The following is a 24,387-nucleotide window of genomic DNA, read 5'->3' on the forward strand; positions in this document are numbered from 1 at the left end:
TGAAGTGCCAGCCAGGGAGTAGGAACATTGATGCTGATGCTTTGTCCCGATGTGCGCATGAAGGGCTGGACAGAGACAAAGAGTGGGAAAGTGTTCCTGCCCCGGAGGTGCCAGTTTGCCATCATGGTGAAGGAAGACGGAAGGCAAGGGCAGGATTGAGCGGTAGATCAATTGGGAGGTTCTGATGACGCCATTCCACAAGTTTACTGTAACCTGGCTGCTCTGAAGACAAACCAGTTACCGGAATTGAATCCTGGGGAACTGGTAGCTGCTCAATGAGATGACCTGGGCATTGCTACCATTTGGTTAGCAGTCGAAAAGGGAGACATGGCCCAAGTGAAGAAGACGAAACAATGAGAGAATGGCCCAGATTGGAGTTGAGGAACCAGATCCTATGCCGGGTCACGTCGCCTCCGGACCGACCTCAGCGTTCCCAGCTGGTTCCCCCTGAGAAGTATCGGAGAATTGTGTTGATGTCACTTCATGATGATTTTGGACATTTGGGGGTTGAAGGACCAATAGATTGCTCAGAGATCGGTTTTACTGGCCCCGAATGAAGCCGGAGGTCGAAGAGTACTGAAAATCGTTTATTTGATGCATATGGAGGAAGACGCTGCCTACAAGGGCAGCTCCCTTGTCCCACTTGCAGAGTGCTGGGCCCCTGGACTTGGTGTGTATGGATTTCCTGTCAGTAGAGCCAGATGCCAACAATATGGCAAACGTCTTAGTCATCATGGATCACTACACCAGATATGCGCAGGCTTTCCCTACCAAGGATCAGAGGGCATCCATAGTGGCGAAAGTGTGATGGGAAAAGTACTTCAATTATTATGGCCTCCCCAGGTGAATACATAGTGATCAGGGATGGAATTTCGAGAGTAGGCTCATACATGAGTTACTGAGTACAGTATGCTCAGAGTCAAGAAGTCGAGGATTAATTTTTATCACCCGCAGGATGATCCCCAGCCACAGAGCTTTAGTCGGACCTTGCCAGACATGCTCGGAACGTTGGAGATCAACAAGAAGAACAAATACAGTCGACATATTGGACATCTGGTCCACTGCTAACTGTACACAAAATGAAGCTACCGGGTACTCGCCATATTATCTGATGTCTGGACACAAGGCGAGGTTGCCCATTGACCTTTGTCTTGGGACTGGTAAGGAAGACCTACCACCAAAGACTTATCTCAAGTACGTGTCTGATATGAGAAGGGAGCACAAAAGGCTTATGAATTAGCTGAGGTCGCGGCTGCCAAGCAGAATCAAAGGAATAAGAGGAGGTATGATCAAAAGGGTAGGTTCTCCCAACCCATGCCGGGAGACTGAGTCCTCATAAGGAATTTGGGGCTACCTGGGAAGCATAAGGAGTTGTCTGACCGCTGGGCGGCTACGCCCTATGTGGTGGAGAGCCAGATGCCAAACGTACCAGTTTTCCGGGTGAAACCAGAGGATGGGAATGGGCCTGTAAAGATTCTCCAATGGAACCACCTTCTGCCTCTGGGACAAGAGGTGTGGGTTGACCCAGAGCCTGACCTGGAGCCCACACCTAGTAAGAGGACTCCGCAGTGACGCGGGATGACTGAAGGACCAACGCAGGAGAGAATAGACTGACCCCGGCCTCCGAATGGGATACTGATTCAGAGGATGAGGAAATGGGAGTGTGGTAACACTTTTGCTAACTCCCCACTGATTGAGGAAGAGATTCCCAACCCTTCTCACTCTGAGTCAGGTGGAATTGCGGGGGCTATCTGTAGATGGCGGGACCATGCAAGGGATGAAGCGGGGCTCAGCCAAGGGACAGAGGGGTCCGAGTTGCAGGAGGGCACGAGTGATAGACCAGTGGAGGCCTCGCCAGGTGGACCCTAAGTATCCCCAGTAGTGTTGGAACATGAAGTAGTAGATGAGGGGGTATGGAGGTCTCAAAGAATCAGGAGACAACCGGATAGGCTGGCCTATGTAGCACCGGAGGAACAGAGTGTGGCCCCTACCACTTTGGGAAGCAATGTCACTGTCTTTTACACCTGGGTTGGACTTTGTGCTTTGCATGAAGGGTTGGCAAATTATCTCAGTGTCATGAGGACATGACTAAATTTGGTGGGGGTGAGTGTAACACCCTGGGAAAGGTTTCACTGCTAATGTAATGGTCTTTCTGTAGAAGCACTGCTAATGTGATGGTTTTTCTGTAGCAGCAGTGTTTGGGTTATGGCTAGAGATAACGGGAGCTTTGGCATGTGCGCCGTCCAATGAAGGGAGTGTTTTTTCTTGTTGTGTGCCTGAGACCGAGGTGATCTGGGTCTTTTGTTCGGCGGAAGATGGGCAACGAAGATGCCAGAATGGAGAGGTCAACTTGGAGGCCATTTATTCAACATTTCCATATGATGTAATTTGACCTTTTCCAAACTTATTCTATTTCTTTTTAATATATGTTGAGAGGAGCGGAGTCGACCACACTAATGGTTCTTTTTTTTTTGATGTTACATAACAGCCCATGTCTTTTTTTTGTTTAGTTGGTTAACACTGTTTAGGCTAGTTTTTCTTTTGGGGTATATTTTTATATTTTTTTTCCTTTTCATGATTTTTTTTCTTTTTTTTGTATATTATATTTGTATCCTGTATGATTGGGAGGTTTAATACCCATGTGCCAACTGGGTTTATATTTAACTATGTTAATTATAACAATGTAATCCCAATAACTTTGTATCAATACTATGGTATGTTTATGATTATGAAACCAATAAAAAGATGGAAAAGAAAAAGAAAGGAGAGGTCATAGGCACTAGAAAGGAGTGGACTTGGAGTTGATGAAGCCTGGGAAAATCAATGGAGGACTAGCAGAAGGGAATCCGTGAGGTCCAACTTGTGCACATTAAAGTAAAGGCATCCGTTAGTCTTGCGAGACCATGGATCTGCGCTTGGAAAGTCTTCACTCTCCAGGGCGCAGGCCTGGGCAAGGTTGTATGGAAGATTGACAGTTGCCCATGCTGCAAGTCTCCCCTCTCCATGACACCAATGTTGTCCAAGGGAAGGGCATGAGGACCCATACAGCTTGACACCAGTGTCGTCGCAGAGCAATGTGTGATTAAGTGCCTTGCTCAAGGACACAACACGCTGCCTCGGCTGGGGCTCGAACTCACGACCTTCAGGTCACTAGTCCAATGCCTTAACCACTTGGTCACATGCCAACACCGTGCACAATAGACTGTTTCATTATAATGGGCCCTTTTCTTTTTGTTTTGCTTTACTAACCCTTTAGTCAAATTAAGAATTATAAAGCTAAACCATTTAATTGCATATGGTGTTCTGTCTGTTATTTCATGGTACTGACTTGTAACAGGATAACACATCACACAGCATCCACACAAGTAGGAGGTTTTGCACCTCAATCTCACACGTTGGTGGGGCCAAAGATTGTCTTCCCTAGATTTACACAGCCAACAGAACCTGAGGGTTACATAAATATTTGTCACTAAAAATGGTGAGGATTTATTGCTGAAATATGCTTAAGCTATTTTGTTAGCTGGAAGTATCTTTTCCCTGGTAGAGAGGGAAGACCCACCACTCAAATAGTGGGTATTGTCAGCTAAGCACGCCATTGAGGATTAACAGGCAAGTGACCTAGTCTTTGAAGATTAGGTGGGAATGGTATAACCTCCCTTTAGTGAAGGTACCTGTAGCTATCTATATCGGATAGAGATTAAGATTTTTGTTTGAACTTAGAACTTTGCGGACAGCAAATCCAAAGCCATCACAGACGTGTATTTAATTTGCGGAGTTACACACCTTCCAGTGTAGTCAGTGTTATTTGTTTTGCATTCAAAAAATAAAATACAAATACCCTATTTCAATACTGATATAAGCAAAGCCCTGTTCTAAAACAGGAAAAAAAAGAGAACATTCTTTGTAGATCTGAAATGAGGGTCTAAGCATAAGACCTTAAGATCATAAGACATAGGAGCAGAATTAGGCCATTCAGCCCATCAAGTTGCCATTCCATCATGGTTGATCCCAGATCCCACTCAACCCAATACACCTGCCTTTACGCCATATCCTTTGATGCCCTGACCAATCAAGAAATGATTTATTTCCACCTTAAATATACCCACTGACTTGACCTTCACTGTAGCCCGTGGCAGAGCATTCCACAGATTCACTACTCCTTGGCAAAAAAAAATCCTCCTTACATCTGTTCTGAAAGGTCACCCCTCAATTTTGAGTCCTCTGGACTCTCTCTAATGACAGGACGTCCTTTCTGAGATATGGGGTCCAAAACTGTTGACAATACTCTGACTAGTGCTTTGTTAAGCCTCAGCATTATCTCCTTGCTCTTATATTCTATTCCCCTTGAAATAAATGCCAACATTGCCATTGCCTTCTTTATCACTGACTCAACCTTAAGCTAACCTTCTTGGAGTCTTGCACGAGGACTCCTAAGTCCCTCTGCACCTCTGATGTTTGAACCTTCTCCCCATTTAGAAAATAGTTCCTACTATTGTTCCTTTTACCAACATGCATTATTGTACATTTTCCAACAATGTATTTCATCTGCCACTTCTTGCCTATTCTTTCAATCTAAGTCCTGCTGCAATCACATTGCTTCCTCAACACTACCGACCCTCCACCTATCTTAGTATCATCTGCAAACTTCGCCACAAAGCCATCAATTCCATTATCCAAATCATTGACAAACAATGTGAAAAAGTAGCGGTCCCAATACTGACCCCCTGAGGAACACCACGTCATTGAGCCAACCAGAAAAGGCCATTTTATTCCCACTCACCATCTCCTGCCTGTTAGCCATTCCTCTATCCATGCCAGTAGCTTTTCTGTAATGCCATAGGATTTTATCTTGTTAAGCAGCCTCATGTGTGGCATCTTTGACATCTACTCCCTCTCCTTTGGCCACCCTGCTTGTTACTTCCTCAAAGAACGCTTAACAGATTTCTTGGGCAAGAATTTCCTTTACAGAAACCATGCTGACTTATTTTATCATTAATCTTCAAGTACCCTGAAACCTCATCCTTAATAATAGACTCCAACACTTTCCCAACCACTGAGCTTAGGCTAACTGGCCTATAATTTCCTTTCTTTTGCCTTCCTCCCTTCTTAAAGGGTGGGGTGATATTTGCAATCTTTCAGTCCTCTGGGACTTTGCTAGTATCAAGTGATTCTTGAAAGATCATGACCAATGCATCCATTATCTCTTCAGCAACCTCTCTCAGGACTCTGGGATGTAGCCCATCTTGCCCAGGTGACTTATCCACCTTAAGACCTTTGAGTTTGCCTTGCACTTTTTCCTTTATCATAGCAACGGCTCTCACTCCTGCTCCCTGACACTCATGGACCTCTGACCCACTGCTAGTGTCTTCCACAGTGAAGACAGATGCAAAGTACTCATTAAGTTCATCTGCCATTTCTTTGTCCCCCATTACTACCTCACCCACATAATTTCTAGTGGTCCAATATCAACTCTCACCTCCCTTTTACTCTTTATATAACTGTAAAAACTTCTATATCCTGCTTTATATTATTGACTAGTTTGCCCTCATATTTAATCTTTTCCCTTCTTTTCACTTTTTTGGTTGCCTTTTGTTGGATTTTAAAAGCTTCCCAATCATCCAACTTCCCATTCACTTTTGCTACCTTATATGCCCTTTTTTTTGGCTTTTATATAGTCCTTAACTTCCTTTGTCAGCCATGGCTGCCTACTCCTGCCATTTGAGAACAACTTCTTTTGTGGTAAATATTAATACTTATGAACAACACCCAATCTAAGATAGGCTTTCCTTGAGTAGGCTCAATCACAAGCTGCTCTAAAAAGCCATCTTGCAGGGTTTCAACAAACTCCCTCTCTGGCAATCCGACACCAACCTGATTTTCCCAATCTCCTTGCATATTGAAATCCCCAATTACAATTGTGTCATTACCTTTATTACACGCCTTTTCCAGTTCCCTTTCCAGACATCCCACCTCTCCCGGAAGTTCCGGGAGTCCCCCGCATATTCATAATGGCTCCCTGATGCCCGCAAATGATATACAATGTCACGGAAATCAATTTTTTTGAGAGCGAGCGTGAGAAAGAAAGCAAAAGAGAAAGTGCGAGAGTGACCACGAGAGAGCGCGAGCAAGCGAGAGATAGCGAGCGAGAGAGAAAGCGCAAGAGCAACCACGAGAGAGTGAGCGAGTGCGAGAGAAAACAAAAGAGAAAGCGCGAGAGTGACCACAAGAGAGCGCGAGCAAGCAAGCGAGAGAGAGAGTGAGAGAGAGAGAGCGCGCAAGCGAGCGCGCGCCATGGGAGAGCGTTCAGAAAAAGTAAATATAAATCGAACATCACCCCAGACTACCCTAAAGTGTACCCCTGCTTAAAAGAGGTCAAAAATAATGTCAGTGTTGCTCGCTGCACTGTTTGCAACAGTGACTTTTCTATTGCCCATGGTGCGTTAAAATGTAAAAGACATGTTGAGGTGAGTTTAACAGGTGTCATTCGTTAATTAACATAGCTAACGTTATTTAAACTAGCTGGCTGGCTGCTAGGGAGCTACTCTATTGCAGACATCCCACCTCTCCCGGAAGTCTCCCGCAAATTGGTGGTGCTACCTCCCTGAAATGAGTTTTTGTAGGGTGGGATGTCTGCCTTTCCAATCTCAACCCCACATCTTGAATATTTGGAGGCCTATATATGATAATTGTTTTTTTTACCCTTGCAGTTTCTTATCTCCAAAAACAAAGATTCAACATTCTCTGACCCTATGTCACCTCTTTCTAAAGGTGTAATTCCATCTCTTACCAACAGAGCCACACCACCGTCTACACCTGTCCTTCCTTTTAATACAAAATGTATCCTTTGATGTTAAGCTCCCAACTATGGCCTTCTTTCAGCTACGACTCAGTGATTCCCACAATGTCATACCGACCAATCTCTAATTATGCCCTGAGTTCATCCACCGTATTCCAAATAAGGAAAACATAAAGGAGAATTGAAAAGCTGAAAGATTTTTTTTCTTATGCCTGCCTTACATTAACTCCCTAATCTAAATGTGTGATGTTCGCTTAGCATCCTGGCTAACAATACAACAGCAATGACAAGAAATTTAACCTGCCGTTTGTTTCACTACTGTTTGGGGGGAACCCTTGTCAGCTTCAAAGTTTGTCCCTTTTGGTGTGGGGTTCCAAAGCAATTCACAGCATGAAGTATGTTAAAATATTCTGAAAGAAGTGACAGGTTTGTTTATAAAAGCAAGTCTTTTTTGCCCCATTCTGCATTTCTATCTTACAAATGTAGCAGTGTTTCCTTTCCCTTCTTGCTTTCTTCGGTGATAGTGAATGAAACAGAAATGCTTAATAAATGGAGTGCATTTAATATGATGTTGGCATGTTCATGGAACCAAATAAATTGCATGCTTAACCAGAAAAGATAGACTTTTATAAGATTTCTTTTATTCATTGTTTCTGTAATTAACATGATATCAGGATTTTGATTTTGAGTTGTAGAGAGGATGGGATTAATAACAATGCAGTACAGCGTTATTTCTGTTAAATAAAACCAAGTCACTGACTCACTCAGATAAGTTGAGACCGTTTTATTTTACACACAGTAAAATATTGACAAGATAAAAGCTAAGAATGGCTCACAGGATGAAAGTGCTGTTTCAGTTGCCTAGCTACCCACTTAGTTGAAGGAATGAAGAATGCTGTGAAGATGACAAAGCAAAGAAGAAAGATTTATTTAATATGGCGGTGGGACTGCAGTAAATTAACTACTGAAGTTTGCTTTCTGGCCCCCGGATGATGGGTTCAAGTCCTTAAAATTTGGACATTTATTCAATAATGGTACCTCACTTTAGCTGGAAAATTTGAGAAGATGGTGAGTGGGTTCCCCACATACATTCAATATGAAGATACATGTGCAGCAGGTCATTGAATAATTACAGAATGATAGGGAAATAATTAACATAGTACATGATCAGTTAACTATTATCACTGATCATTAAAATTATAAATATATCACAATTTTTTCACTTTTGATATCTTAGCAATGTTTGCCAGAAATTTACCCATTCAGTTGAAATATTAGTGTTGCTTTATATACAACACTACGAATAGTTTGTCATGCACTCCAACATTTTCCAAAATATCTACTGAAGTTCACAGTCACCTTATCAGGTGAAATATTCATTAGGTACACTGGGAAATGAAAAGACTTTCTATCTGAGCCTATAACAGACGTATGCTGGCATCTGTTCTAAACCCACGTAAACCATGAATAGCTTTCACTCTATAATGAAATGGCTGAGCTACAATATTGAAGGATTGTGCAGTCTGTTGCTTCTCAACTAACCTATGGAGAGCAGAAGAGTGCAGTGGGTGTTGAGGCTTAATGACAACGCATTTAAAGGTTACTATCTTCAGAGATAATTTTAAAAGAACATTAAAAGAAGGCTTTGGAGTGCCACTGATGGACTGTAATTAATGTTTAACAAAGCCTTCCTCAGGTTCAAAGAGTGTATTTGCAACCTCAAGGTTAAAATTATAATCATTAAGATTTACTGATTATGTAAAGCAAATAACGATAATTTCAGTAACACAGAATTATGCATATGCATCCTTCTCCATTATTTTACCTGAAGAGCCTCCAGAAATCGGAAAGAGCCCAGTCTCCTACCTCTTGGGACAAGACAAAAGCTTGAATTATGAAGCAATTCCTGGTATTCAAACCTGTGGAGATGCAGTAAATAAATACATTAAAATACTTCATTCCAATGTGAAACATTATTTAACATAGAAACGTAGAGATCTACAGCATTATTTTTAGAATATTGAGATCAAAATAAGAGCTTGTGAGTTTCTGCTACTCTACATTTGACTGCACACACGTACTGCAGTGGCGAATTTGGCCACTGCAGTAATTCACGTATGACTCCAAATATGGAGCTGACCTTTCTATTTGGTATACATTGTAAAATGAATAGTAGAAATCAGCTATCAAATGAAGAAGGTACAGAATTAACTTTAACGGTAAGTGTAAAAGTCAGGGGGGGAGTCTCTTATGTGTGGCCAATCTGAAGCTGCGGATTTGAGCAACACACAGAAAATGCTGGAGGATCTTAGCAGGTCAGGCTACATCTGTGGAAAGGAATGAACAGCCAATGTTTCGGGTCGAGGCCCTTTGTCAGGCCTGACTGGAAAGGAAGGCGGGGAGGGGGGGGAGGGAGACACCAGAATAAAAAGGTGGGGAGAGGGGAAGTAGGACTAGCTAGAAGGTGAAAGGTGACGCTAGGTGGATGGGGAAGATAAAAGGCTGGAGAAGAAAGAATCTGATAGGAGAGGAGAGTGGATCATGGGAGAAAGGAATGGAGGAGGGGGATTGGGGGAGGTGATAGGCAGTTGAGGAAAGAGAAGAGGTAAGAGGTGAACCAGAGTGGGGAATGGAAGAAGGGGGAAGGGGGAAGAGGGAAAATTAATGTAAATTAGAGAAATCGATGTGCATGCCATCAGATTGGAGGCTAACCAGACTGAGTATCAGGCATTGCTCCTCCAACCTGAGAATAGGCATCATGGCTGTTGAGAATTAAAGTGGTTGACCACCAGGAAATCTTGTTCTTTGCAGATAGAGTGGAGGTGCTCAACAAAGCAGTCCTCAATCTACTTTGGGTCTCACCGGTGCAGAGGAGGCCGCATCAGGAGCACTGGATGCAGTACACAACCCCGAAAGATTTGCAGGTGGATTGCTGCCTGAGCCGTAAGGACTGTTTAAGGCCCTGCATTTAGGTAAGGGAGGAGGAGAAAAGGCAGGTGTAGCACTTTCTCTGCTTGCAGGGATAAGTGCCAGGAGGGAGATTAGTGGGGAGGGATGAATTAGTGGAGACGGAGTGATCCAGACAGAAAACAGAGAGTGGTGGGGAGTTAAAGATATGTTTGGTGGGAGGATCCCATTGAAGATGGCAGAAGTTATGAAGAATGATATGCTGGATGTGGAAGCTCATGGTGTGGTATATGAGGACAAGAGAAATTCTATCTCTGTTAAGGAGGCAGGAAGATGGGATGAGGGCAGATGTTCAGGAAATAGGGGAAATGCTGGTGAGAGCAGCATCAATGGTGGATAAAGGGAAACCCCATTCTTTGGAGAAAGTAACCATCTATGATATCTGGAAAGGATAGCCTCATCCTGGGAACAGGTGCAGCGGAGATGAAGAAACTGAAACATTTTCATTTTGTCTGCTTTTGAAGATAAAAAATTTTCTTAGGTCATGAAAAACTTTAGGTCAATGCTGAAAGGGCAAAGAATGGCAAACCATTTGTTGCATCTGCCAAAAATTGCAAAGAACACGAACTATTTTCAAGTTTGAGCTTCATTTTCATTTTCTCCGTGTAAAACAGGCATCAAATGGACTCTCAGTGCTGTCCATCAGTACCTTCAGGTGAGACCTTGACTGGCTACTCCCTGTGACTAGATGGCACATCTGATGTGTTCTGGGACAACAAATGCCAAGAATGTCAGAAAAGGCTGCCAGAAGGTCAACGTGGAGCTTGGAGTATTTCTGCTTTTTGTGATATCATGGAAGTCTTTTGAAGGATTGGACAAGCCTTCAACTGCCTCTTTTGGATCTAAAGATTCTAAGTACTTGAAGGAATAGAATTCATGTGCCACTAAACTGAATGTATATTTACTCAAAAAGTAAAGCTCTGCAAGCTTGAATATAGCCCCTAGTTTCATATTTACATTGCCTTCAGTCCAATTTGAGCCTTATCTAAGAGTTTACTTAAACAGAATAACTGGAAGACTGAATTACCAATTTTTAGTGAGATGTCCTACAGCAGGGAAACAGGCAGCAAACAGTTAAGTTTCCTTCATAGTATTTCAAAATGGGATATAATCTTGTCAATTGACCCTGGATCTTATTTTTTTTTTCATTTGCATTTAAACATACAAGTTTCAGTATTCATTTGAGTAATCTTCAGAGAAAATATTTCTGTAAACATGAACATACTATTTCCTCTGGCATCATTGTTTGTAGTGAACAGAAGGAATATGTTCCCTCTTGTTAATTATTAACAAGCTCATCATAGATTGAATCCTTTAAGAATGCATGCTATTCATAGCATATTTTCTAATTCCCACAGGCATTATTAAAAAGAGCCCAATAAATTATGTGTGGTTCAATGTATCAAAAGTACCGTAAGGAGCTTAATGTCCTGTGAAGGTACATTATTTTTTACTACTCTGTAGATTTGGAAAGCATTCCATTATCCATTGCAACATTGTGCAGTATATTGTGAATATTATGTATCATGTATCTGGTTTGGAAACCAGCACAATTCAATTAATTACATACATATGTTTTATATCATACAAAACCTGGTAATTATTGTGTTCAATGCAAAACATAAATACTCTAGATAGTTTAATACATGAATGCTGCAAAGATAATAGGTTGATTATAAACATACTGATAATTATATTATAATGTATAATTATAATATATTATGCTCTTGGGAAGTTCCTTAGATCTACAGCATGGCAAGATTACTTTAAATGACTATATAAAGTGGGATAAAACTACTTTATATCATGACATATTTTAAAGTGTACAAATGCTATTATTTCAGAAACGGTGGAACATAGGTTATTTTACTTATGGGTTATGGATTATACTATCAATATAGATACTGTATCGGTGCAAAAGATTGGGAAATTTTTGCACAGCTAATTTGACATGAAAGGGCTTAGTACACAACACCCACAATGAATTGACAATTAGTTTCAAAACAGCAACATGTACTTACATCTAACTTCTTAAACATTTTCATGGAAATCCATAATAAAAACAATTCCAAACAGGGGAAGAGGATTAGGAGGGGTGAGCAAGAATAAAATAGTTGAAGAGATTACATTTTATGAAATGACAAAAGATGCAGGATTTTTCCAGAGAATTGGAGTCTCAATCCTGATTACACTGGAACTGGTATTAGGACAGAGGGAGAGGGAAGATACCAAAGACCATTGAAAGATCGAGGCTAAGCCTTAGTACAGCACAGTACAGACCCTTTGGCCCACATTGTTGTGCCGACCCTCAAACCCTGCCTCCCATATAACCCTCACCTTAAATTCCTCCATATACCTGTCTGGTAGTCTCTTAAATTTCACTAGTGTATCTGCCTCCACCACTGACTAATGTTCCCTCTAACTTTTAGTAGACAGTGTGCGCAAAAATATTATGTTGTGCAAATTTTTTTCCTCTGACAAAAGTATGTGCGCACTGAATGCACACATGGTACAGTTTATGCAGGTTTACAAAATATTTGACATAAAACTGCACAGAATAAGAACAAAATAACATACATATTTAAGTCACTCAGTTATTTTTTCTCTCTCCTGTCTTTGGCATTTACCCATTCTTTGTGAACTCTATCTAGACTAATAGAACTTCCATCCAATTGATAGCTTTCGATTCTCATTAACATATCCAAATGACATTCACCTAAACGGTTTCTCAGCTTGTATTTGAGTTGATTCATTAGGCTAAAACCTTGCTCACAGTATGCACTAGACGCAAGAAAGGTTCCCCCAATGTCCACCAACTGTGCAAGGTCGCAAAACTGTTCATTTTGAAGTACAAATGCCACCATTTGAGCAAAGTTTGAAATCGGTTTGGATTTAATTTTTTCTTGCACGGAAAATTTGAAATCATTAAACTGTTTAACTATTACAATATTTTCAGCTAGAAAATGATGATACTTTAGACACAAGGCATTAACTTGTTCATCGCCAAAAGTGAAGTCACAATCTGCAATTGCGGAGAAATCAAAAGCTGACCATTCTTGTACCTCAACTTTGATCTCCTCTGTGTTTGATCATTTTCGCTCTCGCTCATCTGCACTCAACCATAACATGCGTAGTACTCCTGTAACGGGTAATGACGGGTTCTGTTGCCTGTGCTTTTGCACACCGTCCAAATGTGATTTACTTGCCAAATGACTCTTTAAAAAGTCAAGTTTCCAAATATCATCCAACTTCTTTCCACTAACAAATTCTCCAGCAACTTTTGCATCACGACAATACAAACAGATAACTCGAGTTTCCAAATCATACATAAATATTTCTTGTAGCTGAATGTTCATGACCTCATGAGCTTTTGGTGTCGCAGCTTCTGCTGTTTTGTCAAGCCATTCAACTTTAAACAAATTTGCAGTTGTTTTGCGCTTCACGCCCTTTGCTTCTTTTGAATTCGACATAGTGAATCAATATTTTATTCCAATAAAAACTTAGTAAGCTATCTACAGGATTTGAAACAGATCTTTGTAAACTTTACGATATGAACACTGTCCACCAAACATGGCTGCCGCCGTGATGCAGCTGTACAAACCGGAACAGAAAAGGTGAGGTGACGTAAATTAGTGACGTGCATTGTGGTATTTGAAAAACCAACTAACTAGTTAACAGAAACAGTTATTTAAAAGATTATTTTCAATAAATATAATTATTAAATGCTACATTATTTTAGGTAACTAACCTTTTGTGCGCACATTAATTTCCTTTGTGCGCTGGTTGAAAAGCGTGTGCGCGCACATGTGCACTGCTTAGAGGGAACTATGCCACTGACTCAGGCAGTGTATTCCACGCACCAACCACTCTCTGAGTAAAAAACCTTCCTCTAATATCCCCCTTGAACTTCCCACCCCTTATCTTAAAGCCATGTCCCCTTGTATTGAGCAGTGGTGCCCTGGGGAAGAGGCGCTGGCTATCCACTCTATCTATTCTTCTTATTATCTTGTACACCTCTATCATGTCTCCTCTCATCCTTCTTCGCTCCAAAGAGTACAACCCTAGCTCCCTTAATCTCTGATCATAAACCATGCCCTCTAAACCAGGCAGCATCCTGGTAAATCTCCTCTGTACCCTTTCCAATGCTTCCACATCCTTCCTATAGTGAGGCGACCAGAACTGGACACAGTACTCCAAGTGTGGCCTAACCAGAGTTTTATAGAGCTGCATCATTACATCGCGACTCTTAAACTCTATCCCTCAACTTATGAAAGCTAACACCCCATAAGCTTTCTTAACTACCCTATCTACCTGTGAAGCAACTTTCAGGGATCTGTGGACATGTACTCCGAGATCCCTCTGCTCCTCCACACTACCAAGAATCCTGCCATTTACTTTGTACTCTGCCTTGGAGTTTGTCCTTCCAAAGTGTACCACCTCACACCTCTCCAAGTTGAACTCCATCTGCCACTTCTCAGCCCACTTCTGCAACCTATCAATGTCTATCTGCAATCTTCAACAATCCTCTGCACTGTCTACAACACCACCAACCTTTGTGTCGTCTGCAAACTTGCCAACCCACCCTTCTACCCCCACTTCCAGGTTGTTAATAATAATCATGAAAAGTAGAGGTCCCAGAACCGATCCTTGTGGGACACCACCAGACACAACCCTCCAATCTGAATGTACTCCCTCCACCACGACCATCTGCCTTCTGCAGGCAAGCCAATTCTGAATCCACCTGGCCAAACATCCCTGGATCCCATGCCTTCTGACTTCCTGAATAAGCCTACCATGTGGAACCTTGTCAAATGCCATACTAAAATCCATGCAGATCACATCCACTGCACTACCCTCATCTATATGCCTGGTCACCTCCTCAAAGAACTCTATCAGGCTTGTTAGACACGATCTACCCTTCACAAAGCCATGCTGACTGTCCCTGATCAGACTATGATTCTCTAAATGCCCGTAGATCCTATCTCTAAGAATCTTTTCCAACAGCTTTCCCACCACAGACATAAGGCTCACTGGTCTATAATTACCCGGACTATCCCTACTACCTTTTTTGAACAAGAGGACAACATTCGCCTCCCTCCAATCCTCCAGTACCATTCCTGTAGACAACGAGGACATAAAGATCCTAGCCAGAGGCTCAGCAATCTCTTCCCTCGCCTCATGGAGGAGTCTGGGGAATATTCCGTCAGGCCCCGGGGACTTATCCGTCCTAGTGTATTTTAATAACTCCAACACCTCCTCTCCCTCAATATCAACACGCTCCAGAACATCAACCTCACTCATATTGTCCTCACCGTCATCAAGTTCCCTCTCATTGGTGAATACCGAAGAGCAGTATTCATTGAGGACCTCGCTCACTTCCACAGCCTCCAGGCACATCTTCCTTATATAAGGAATCTTATATAAGGCTCCAAATAGCAAAGGCAGTTTGGAGAAGGTGTATGAAGTTCTTGAAGAGAAGAATGCTTAAAATATAAAATGAAGCATTGGGTGTAGGCAGTTTGGGCAATGAATGAGCTGAATCGCATTAAGGTTAAAAAAAACAGAAAATTCCTTTTCATTGTTAGATTCTCAGTAAACAAAGAAAACTGGACATGTCAATTACCAATCAGTGTGAAAGTATGTTTATTTGGTGGATTTATACATATAATATGGAGGTACTTTTGCATGAATCTTCCCTGTTAGTGATGCTATGCTTAACCTAATTGCAGATTTTGAGGTTTTGGTGAAATTGATGCGACTGATATATGGAAATTGATCTTCTTGATACAGAATTGAATGTTAATTTAAAAAAAGCTAATAGTAAGACTAAGGAGGGAACGATGAATGATTTTAGGTAGTTTGATCAGGGGATGGACCCAAGAAAACAGCCCAGGAAAATTGATATGTTCCTGAATGGACCAGCAGATAGGTATGTGTGGGGATCACCATTCAATCTTGTAGAATTTAATGATTTCTTTAAATCACATTAATAGAGTAAACTTACTTTGATGCATGTTCAGCTTTGAAAACTAATTGAGGGCATTATTTGGAGCAATGAGCTCCAACATCATATGATGTTGTCATGATGAGCTGTTCAATCTTTCAATATTAAGCTGTACAGGTACCAATGCCTTCACCAAATTAATATGCAGTGTGACTTGGGCCACAATGGACATGCATTGGATGCCATTTTAGGGCTGAAACAGTATTTGCATCATCTAATGAAGGCCAATTCAGCAATGAACAGAATTCCAAATGAAGTAGAAATGCTGTGGCTGGCTGTCAACTCAATATAGGTTATGTTTTTCTGCATTTTAGATGAAGAAAATTATCACTTCATAATTTCTGGTTGTGTGTTCTCTACTTTAAAACTTTGAAATATTAGCAGTCCATTGATAATTTTACGTGAATAGACAGTTACTGGTTCAAGGAGATGTTGTACTATCTGCAATCCTTGAATGACCATAAGCAGCTTATTTATTCTGAAATTCTCTTTTGTACCATTTGAAAAGCATGAACTACAGCTGAAGCTATGGCTCTTTATCACAAACCACCTGGTGCATTCTTCACTCAGGTGACATTTAAAAATGTTTAATATACCAACCAAAAGTGTCAATGTGCGTCTTAGTTATAAATCTAGTGAGATGTTGATCTCACTAGGATACGCACAAAGATAAAATGTTACTTGATTCATTGTTGATTTGTGTTAATACTAGAGCAGACACTGCACAAAATCAATGGGACAAAACAACATCCCTGCCATAGGACTGAAGACTAGTGCTGCAGAACTACAGTAGCAGTCCTTTTAACAGAGCTGCTCCAGTACCATTACAATATTGGCACAATCTATCAATATGGAAAATTGGCCAGGGATGTCCCACTGAGGTCAAATCCAATCTTGCTAATTCTGACCCATTCAGAAAAGTGATGACAAACTTTCATGATAGTGCTATCAGGCGGCATGTGATTTCCAGTAACCTAGTCATTGATGCCCATTTAAAGTTTTGTCAGGACCACTTGACTCCACACTTCATCCCTTGACTAAAAGTGGCATCAAGGCACCTTGGTCAATAGGCAGCAAATTACTCCTTTGGTTGGAGCCACATCTCAAATAGTGAAAGGTGGTTGTGGCTATCAGATCAAACCTCTCAGTTCCAGAACACGAGCACAAATGTCTTTCAGAAAGTCTGATTCTGATTGTCCAGGGATGATCTTGAATGCACCCCTTAAGGATGGCGTAAACAGAATCAAAGTTCAAAGTTCAAAGTAAATTTATTATCAAAGTACATATATGTCATCATATACAACCCTGAGATTCATTTTCTTGCAGGCATATTCAATAGATTAAAATGACCACAATAGAGTCAATGAAAGAGCACACCAACAGGGCAGACAATCTGCAAAAGACAACAAACTGTGCAAATAAAAAGAGAAAGAAAAATTAATAATAAATAAGCAATAAATATCAAAAACATGAGTTTGCAGAAACAGCTCAGTGATGGAGTGAATGAACTTGAGTGGAACTATGCCCTCTGGTTCAGGAGTTTGATGGTTCAGGGGTAATAACTTCCTGAACCAGGTGGTGTGAGTCCTGAGGCTCCTGTAACTTCTTCCTGAATGCAGCAGTGAGAAGAAACTGTGACCTGGGCACGCGGCGCGAGGGTGGGGTGGTCTCTGGTGATGGATGCTGCTTTCCTGTAACAATGCTCCATGTACTGCAGATGTACTCAATAGTGTGGAGGGCTTTTCCCGTGATCGATTGAGCCATATTCAGGACTTTATGTAGGATTTTCTGATCAAGGCATTGGTGTTTCCATACCAGACTGTAATGCAGCCAGTCAATATACTCACCACCACACATCTATAGAAGTTAGTCAAAGTTATAGAATCCTTGCAGACTCCTATGGAGTTAGAGGCACTGCCTAGTGCTCTCTTCATAATTGCACTTAAGTGCTGGACCCAGGACAGGTCTGCAGAAATGATAACGCCGAGGAATTAAAAGTTGCTGACCCTCTGATCCCTGATGAGGACTGGCTCATGGACCTCCAGTTTCCTCCTCCTGAAGTCAATAATCAGCCCCTTGGTCTTTCTCATTGAGTAAGAAGCTGTTGTTATGGGACCACTCAGCCAGATTTTCGATCTCTCTCCTATATGCTGATTTGTCTTTGTCTTTGATTTGGCAAACGAAAGCAAAATTAATTATGGCGTTGGAGTTGTGCTTAGCCATGTTCTTCCTTGCACCAGTATAAATGCAGCCTGCTTAAAGCAGGTGGGTACCTCAGACTGCTGAAGCAAGAGGTTAAAGATCTCAGTGCACACTCCAGCCAGTTGACCAGGACAGGTCTTTAGATCTATCAAGATTTTCAAAGGTAACCAGATAGGCACTCAGGAGGAGGAGCTTAAGAGAGACAAGGGCACCTAAAGGCGACTCCTTTGCTTACATCTTTGGAAATAGCTCTATTTTTAACTTTAATATCTCTATTTTTTCCCTTTCAGGGTTCTTTGGAGACCCTGACCTGGAGTTACATGCTGACTTCGGTTCTTTGCGGGAATTGGACCCACTCTCAGGGTCTCAAGCCTGGCCGTTATTTGATATGCCAAGGATGCGGCCTAAGAGGTTAGCTCGCCTTCGGAATTCTGGGACTTCGTAGCTCTGGAGACGGGCAGACGGAAGGTCGGTGCCTCTTCAAGAATTCAGCGTGCTGTGGGAGATGGAAGATCGAAAGCAGCGAGCTGGCTGCTGGCCATGTGCCCAGAGCCCGAGTTCTTTGGGCACAGAGCTCGGAAAAAGCGATGCAACAAACTTCTAACATTGTAAATCAGTGAGCTGCTTGTTAAACGCTGTGAAACGGACACACCTCTTTCTCCCTTATTAGGGAGAGAGAGAGAGAGAGCCTGTGGTATGTTAGATACCAGGTGAAGGAGTACTCTTTGGGGTACTGCAAGTCTCTGTCTTTGCGGATGCTTTGCTGCACACTTGAGTGCTCAGTAGTGGGTGCTGATGCTTTTTTTTTTCCTGGTGGGGGGAGGGGGATTGTTACTTTGCTGCTGCTTACGCGTGGGAGGGGGCTTTGGGGTTCTATCATTTAACTGTCATTCATCATTTGGGGCACTCCTCTGTTTTTGTGAATGGTTGCGAAGAAGAATTTCAGGATGTATATTGTATACATTCCTCTGACATTAAATGTACTTTTGAAACCTTGAAACTTGTGAAGCCATATGGAATGAGTAGGAAAATGGAACTGACTGAATTGCTCTGCAAAAGTCTGATATGGACTTGATGGACAAAATAACAACTCTCTGTGATGTAATGATTCTATGATTCTAAGGTTTCAATTGCTACAATGATAAAATATGGCACTTATAGCAATGCATGACATAAAAAGGTTGAAAGAAATAAACTTGCCAAAAACAACTAATGGCAAAGCTATTCAATGTCCTACCACATCAAAATATAGGTCACATTCTCTCTCATATCAGTAAAATTATACACAGATTGCTTGTGGCTTTCTGGTTTTCTTTTAGATTGTGATGGTGTTTGGTTTGTTGACCGCAGAGTTCTAAACCCAAATAAAGACCTCAAGCCCTATTGGATATAAATAGCCCTCACTAAAAGGAGATTATACTGTAACTAACAATCTTCAAAGACTAGATTACTTCTCTTTTTATTCTCTGTGGCATGTATGGTTGCCAATATCCACTATGCAAGTAGTGGATCCTCCCGCCCTACCAAGGAGAAGATACTTTCAGCAAACAAAGTAATTTAAATGACAGTTCATTTATTTTCAGTGATACGCATTTAAATCCACACATTACTCTTAAAACACATTTATAAATCACAGTGGATTTCTATCTTAAATATTTTCGAATCACAAACAATTTTTAAAACACAAACCATATCCAAAGCACAAGTGATAAAAGATTCCCAAACACAAAGGACAAAAGATTTCCAAAAGACAGGTACAATTCCTATAAACTAAAAAGACACACCAATAGGTCTCAGATGAACAAGTCATCCATCACAGAAACCAAAGCAAGAAAAGTGGATTCTAATCACAAACAAGAGAAAATTTGCAGATGCTGGAAATCCAAGCAACACACACAAAATACTGGAGGAACTCAGCAGGCCAGGCAGCATGTATGGAAAAGAGTAAACAGTTGACATTTTGGGCTGAGACCCTTCGTCTGGACTGGAGAAAAAAGATGAATAGTCCAGATAGAAAAATGGATTCTAGTTCACCCCATGTTTTTTATTGATGTTCCTTACCCCATTCCTGATAAGACTGAACTGCTCTTTACATTTATACACTTTTTTCCCCACTTCTGTGACTTCAAAAATATGTGACAGTTCCTCAGATATTCTTTTAACACAAACAGTCTAAGTGTTCTTTTGAAGGCAGAGTTCCATAATTAATGCTGTAAGTGCTGTAAAGTTAACTTCTCTGAGCAGATAAACCCTTCCAACTGTAAACACCAGTTATTGATATGCTAAATGATATTATCATCTAGATCTTCAAGGTTCCTAGAACTAAGCAGCTTAAGAGTCAGGCTGTCTATTTGAAACAACCCAAGTTAAACAATCATTGTCTTGTATTGCAACTCTGAACAGCAATGAAGCAGGTGCGGTGAGCTAGCATCTGCTTTTCACAGACAGAGCATCTGCAAGAAACAGAGTTTGCTAGCAAAACTGTTCCATAGAGAGCGCTTTTTAACTTCAAACTGACGGCTGCTTTCCATTTACATTTAAAAAACTGAAGACTGACTCCCAGTACAACCAGAAACCAAACAACTGTTAGTTGAATGTTTACTTACATCTGTTTGTGATCTTAGAAAAGGCAGCTGCTCGTGTTTGGAAAGGAAGCTAAGCAAACATGAGACCTCCTGCCAGGACATTGAATATCCATCTCAAGATACATATTGCAAAATACCAATCAGACATTATCATTTCAGTTTCCAGCAAATGAACTATTTTTGATCAAAAACACTATTACCTGTATTTATAAACTGAATATAGCTGACAGCTTTACTATTATCCTTTTATCAACATTTTTGACCTTAAGTTAATCTCTCGTGTCAGTAGTCTTCACAAAACAACATTGGCCAGTACTTCCAACCTGCTCCACTACCCAGCAATTCTTCTAATATAGCCCCTTGCAACAAATCAGTCATTTGATGGTGATGAAGCAGGAAGGAAGCTCACACTCAACATAATTTGATGGTGCAGGTTGGTTTTTCAACGCTGAACTAAAACCTTGAATAAGAACGGAACAATAGAGGAAGAAGTAGGAGAAGAGGTAAAGGAGATGTCACCATCAGCTTTCATCATCGTTCAATGACTCTGAACTGAATTTTGCCTCAGTTCCACTTTCCTGCCTGTTCCTCATAACCCTCAACCCCTTTGACTTCAACTTTTATCTGACTTGGCCTTGAAAAATTCAATGATTCAGTTTCCCTTGTAGACAGGCCAATTTAATGACCTGCCCCTGGACAAGTTCTGGATTTCGGTGAATGAAGAGTATCCTGCCGTTCACAGGAAAGCATGAATATTTTGCTGCAGTTTTCAACTTCTCACATGTGTGAGCAAGCTCTTCTTTGTTTAAAAAGCATCAAGAGCAAGGATAGAAATAAGTCTCATTTCAGTTATAGGTGAAATCCATCTGGGCTTATATTAAGTTCAATCAGAGTTGGGTATTCGTGCAACAAAAAACAAGCACAGGTTTCACAAGCTAGGCGTATATTTGAGTCTGGTCATGTCATTTACTAAGAAAATGTTTTGTTCAAATTCTTGTATAAAATTGTGTCTTAGGCTATATTTTTATTCATATTGCTTTGGCTCATTGTTTTTAGTAACTTTATAATTCAACATTGTTAATAAATTTTCACGTTGTGAGCAGCATTAATTAAAATCAATTTTAAACCTTTATTTAAATTAAAACTACCAGGCTTACCTTTAGAAAAATTAAATCCCATTTTGGCTTAAACCAGTTTTTTAACAGAAATTTATCATGTTTGCCATATGGGTTCTTAAAATTTCTGAAAGGGAAGAAAGGGATTAATTTCAAGAGAGGTAAGCTAAGCTTAACTACCTGTTTTTTTTCAAGAAAGGTTGATTAAATTTTCATTCTCTACTCAAAAGAGCATTGACAATGATTTTTGGATTACTATATTTACAATTTACTGCAAATGCTAACGTATAAGGCTTTTTCCACTGAGGCAAGGGGAGAAAAAAACCAGAGGACATGGGTTAAGGGTGAGGGGGGGAAAAGTTTAAAGGGAACATTGGGGGGGCTTCTTCATACAGAGAGTGGTGGGAGTATGGAATGAGCTGCCAGACGAGGTGGTAAATGCGGGTTCTTTTTTAACATTTAAGAATAAATTGGACAGATACATGGATGGGAGGTGTATGGAGGGATTATGGTCCGTGTGCAGGTCAGTGGGACTAGGCAGAAAATGGTTCGGCACAGCCAAGAAGGGCCAAAGGGCCTGTTTCTGTGCTGTAGTTTTTCTATGGTTTCTATGGTTTTCTATCATGAGCCGTAGATTGAATAATTTTTATGCAGGGGTTCCCTGAGACCTGAAAATTATTTCAAGGGATTTTCCAGGACAAGAAGGTTGAGGAAGGCTTCCCTACACACTGATGGCTGTGTAGCCAGATTCTGCCCTAAATGCATCTACAGGTTTCCAGATGATACCACCATAATACTCCATAACTCACATGACAATCAGTCAGAGTACAGGAAGGAGATGGAGATCTACTGATAGGATGTCATGACATCAAAGCATTGTTGTAATGCATTATTCTGTATGAGTGGCATCAAAACAAGTTTTTCCACTGTACCTTGGTACACATGAAAATAATGAAGTGACCTCTTCGCGGCTTGCTTAGTATCATTAGCAAAGTTAGCTACAAAGCATTTGTCCCTTAATTTGGAACAAGTATTCAATACTCCAACATTGGTCACTATGGCACTACTGCAATTACAACTGGCCAACATGAAATGACCTAATTACCCTGACACCCTTTACTTGTCAGTTAGCCAATACTCTGCCCTTTTCAAAATATTACCCCCACCTCTATGCACTCTTACCTTAATCCAAATATCCTGCTGGTTCCTCTTTATTGTCACTCAATTTCCTAAATTTATTGCATCTCAAATAATTAAATTTTTCACAGACAATTTCTTCCAGAAAATCACTTGTTCTCTGTTTGAAATGCCTCTTTACTGCGTCCTTAATAATGTACTTCTAAAACGACAGATATTAGGCTAAAAGGCCCATAGGTTCCTGCCATCTATCTCACTCCTTTCTGGAAAAGGGGAAATATATTTGCAGTTTCTCACTTCATGGGGATCTTGAGAAGTTTGGAAGTTTACAGCCTGTGCATCCATTACCTCTCTGTTGCCATCATTTTTTCAAAAAAAATTCAGACCATCAGGCACAGCAATGTGTCAAACTTTAGTTCCATTAGTCCAACAGTGAGATTCCTTCTGTTAGCATCTCCTACTGTGAACATAGATACAAAATTTTTGAGCTATGTCCTCGTTAACTCCCTCCTCTAAATTTCAATGAGATCAACACTTACTTAATTACGTTCCATTTAAAAAAACTTGGAAGCTCTTATATTGTTTTATATGTCTTGCCAGTTTACTCAAATAATCCATTTTCTTTTTATTTACTTTTCCTGATTTCTATACGTATATACTTAACAATCTGCTGATCTACCACTAAGCATTTCAATATTCTAGGCCTTATCCCTCCCCCTCCAAGTTTCAACGTAATACCATTTTTAATTGTAGAATTAGGCTATTTGACCATTCAATCTGCTCCACCATTCAAATATGGCTGATCTCTTTTCCTCAACCCCATTCTCTTGCTTTCCCTACATAACCGCTAACCCCTTACTGATCAAGAACCTATCAATCCCTGCCTTAAATACAGGCAATGATTTGGCCTCCAGTCTTCCATGGAGAGGAATTCCACAGATTCACTTCTCTTGGATCCCAGGCTCTCCAGCAATGAATGGAAACAATCTCCCCATGTACGCTTGATCAGGCCTTCTATCCTTAGCCACAGACTTATTATTTCTCCCATAGGAGAATTATCTTGGTGAAATATATTTTTTTCTGGGGATTATGTTTATATTTCTTATATTTCTGTCATTTTTTATATACTCTTAGCACTTATTTTGATTATCCTAGCCAAAAGGAGTGAATATTGCCTTCACATTGTAATTAGCTGTTGTCTACATTTAAACTTAAGACACTGTCTTTTCAAGATCAAAGAAAAAATGAAATTCTATCACATTCTGAACATTCTTACTCACAGAATACTTTAAAATAAGATCATTAATTAATCATGTGTCATTACATCCAGTCAGGTCTAAATTAACCATCAGAAAAGAGTGTCAAGTGTTACACAACCATTGGATTCTTGAAATTAAGAGACTACTTAATTATGGGCTAATTAAATAGCAGAACAAGCTCTATGGATTGAACTGCCTTCTCCTGCTTCCAGCTCATAAGCACTAATTGGAAGCAAATTTGAGTAGTTTACATGCTAATAAATAAAGCAGCAGTTAAAAATTTATTCTAGATATTAAACCTAATAGTTATATATGATAGATA

General features: G+C 40.6%; 1 protein-coding gene across 2 annotated transcripts in view; it reads right to left on the bottom strand.

Moving 5' to 3' along the window:
* The window catches only part of LOC134339417 (exostosin-1-like), a 488,758-nt gene that overhangs the window by 173,499 nt on the left and 290,872 nt on the right, over positions 1 to 24,387 (bottom strand). For both annotated transcript variants that reach the window (XM_063035902.1, XM_063035894.1), the window contains exon 3: positions 8,622 to 8,715. In XM_063035902.1, the coding sequence (XP_062891972.1) occupies positions 8,622 to 8,715 (94 nt within the window). The remainder of the gene's footprint in view (positions 1 to 8,621; positions 8,716 to 24,387) is intronic.

The sequence above is a fragment of the Mobula hypostoma genome, chromosome 2 (genome assembly GCF_963921235.1).
Source record: "Mobula hypostoma chromosome 2, sMobHyp1.1, whole genome shotgun sequence".
Taxonomy (NCBI): Eukaryota; Metazoa; Chordata; class Chondrichthyes; order Myliobatiformes; family Myliobatidae; genus Mobula; species Mobula hypostoma.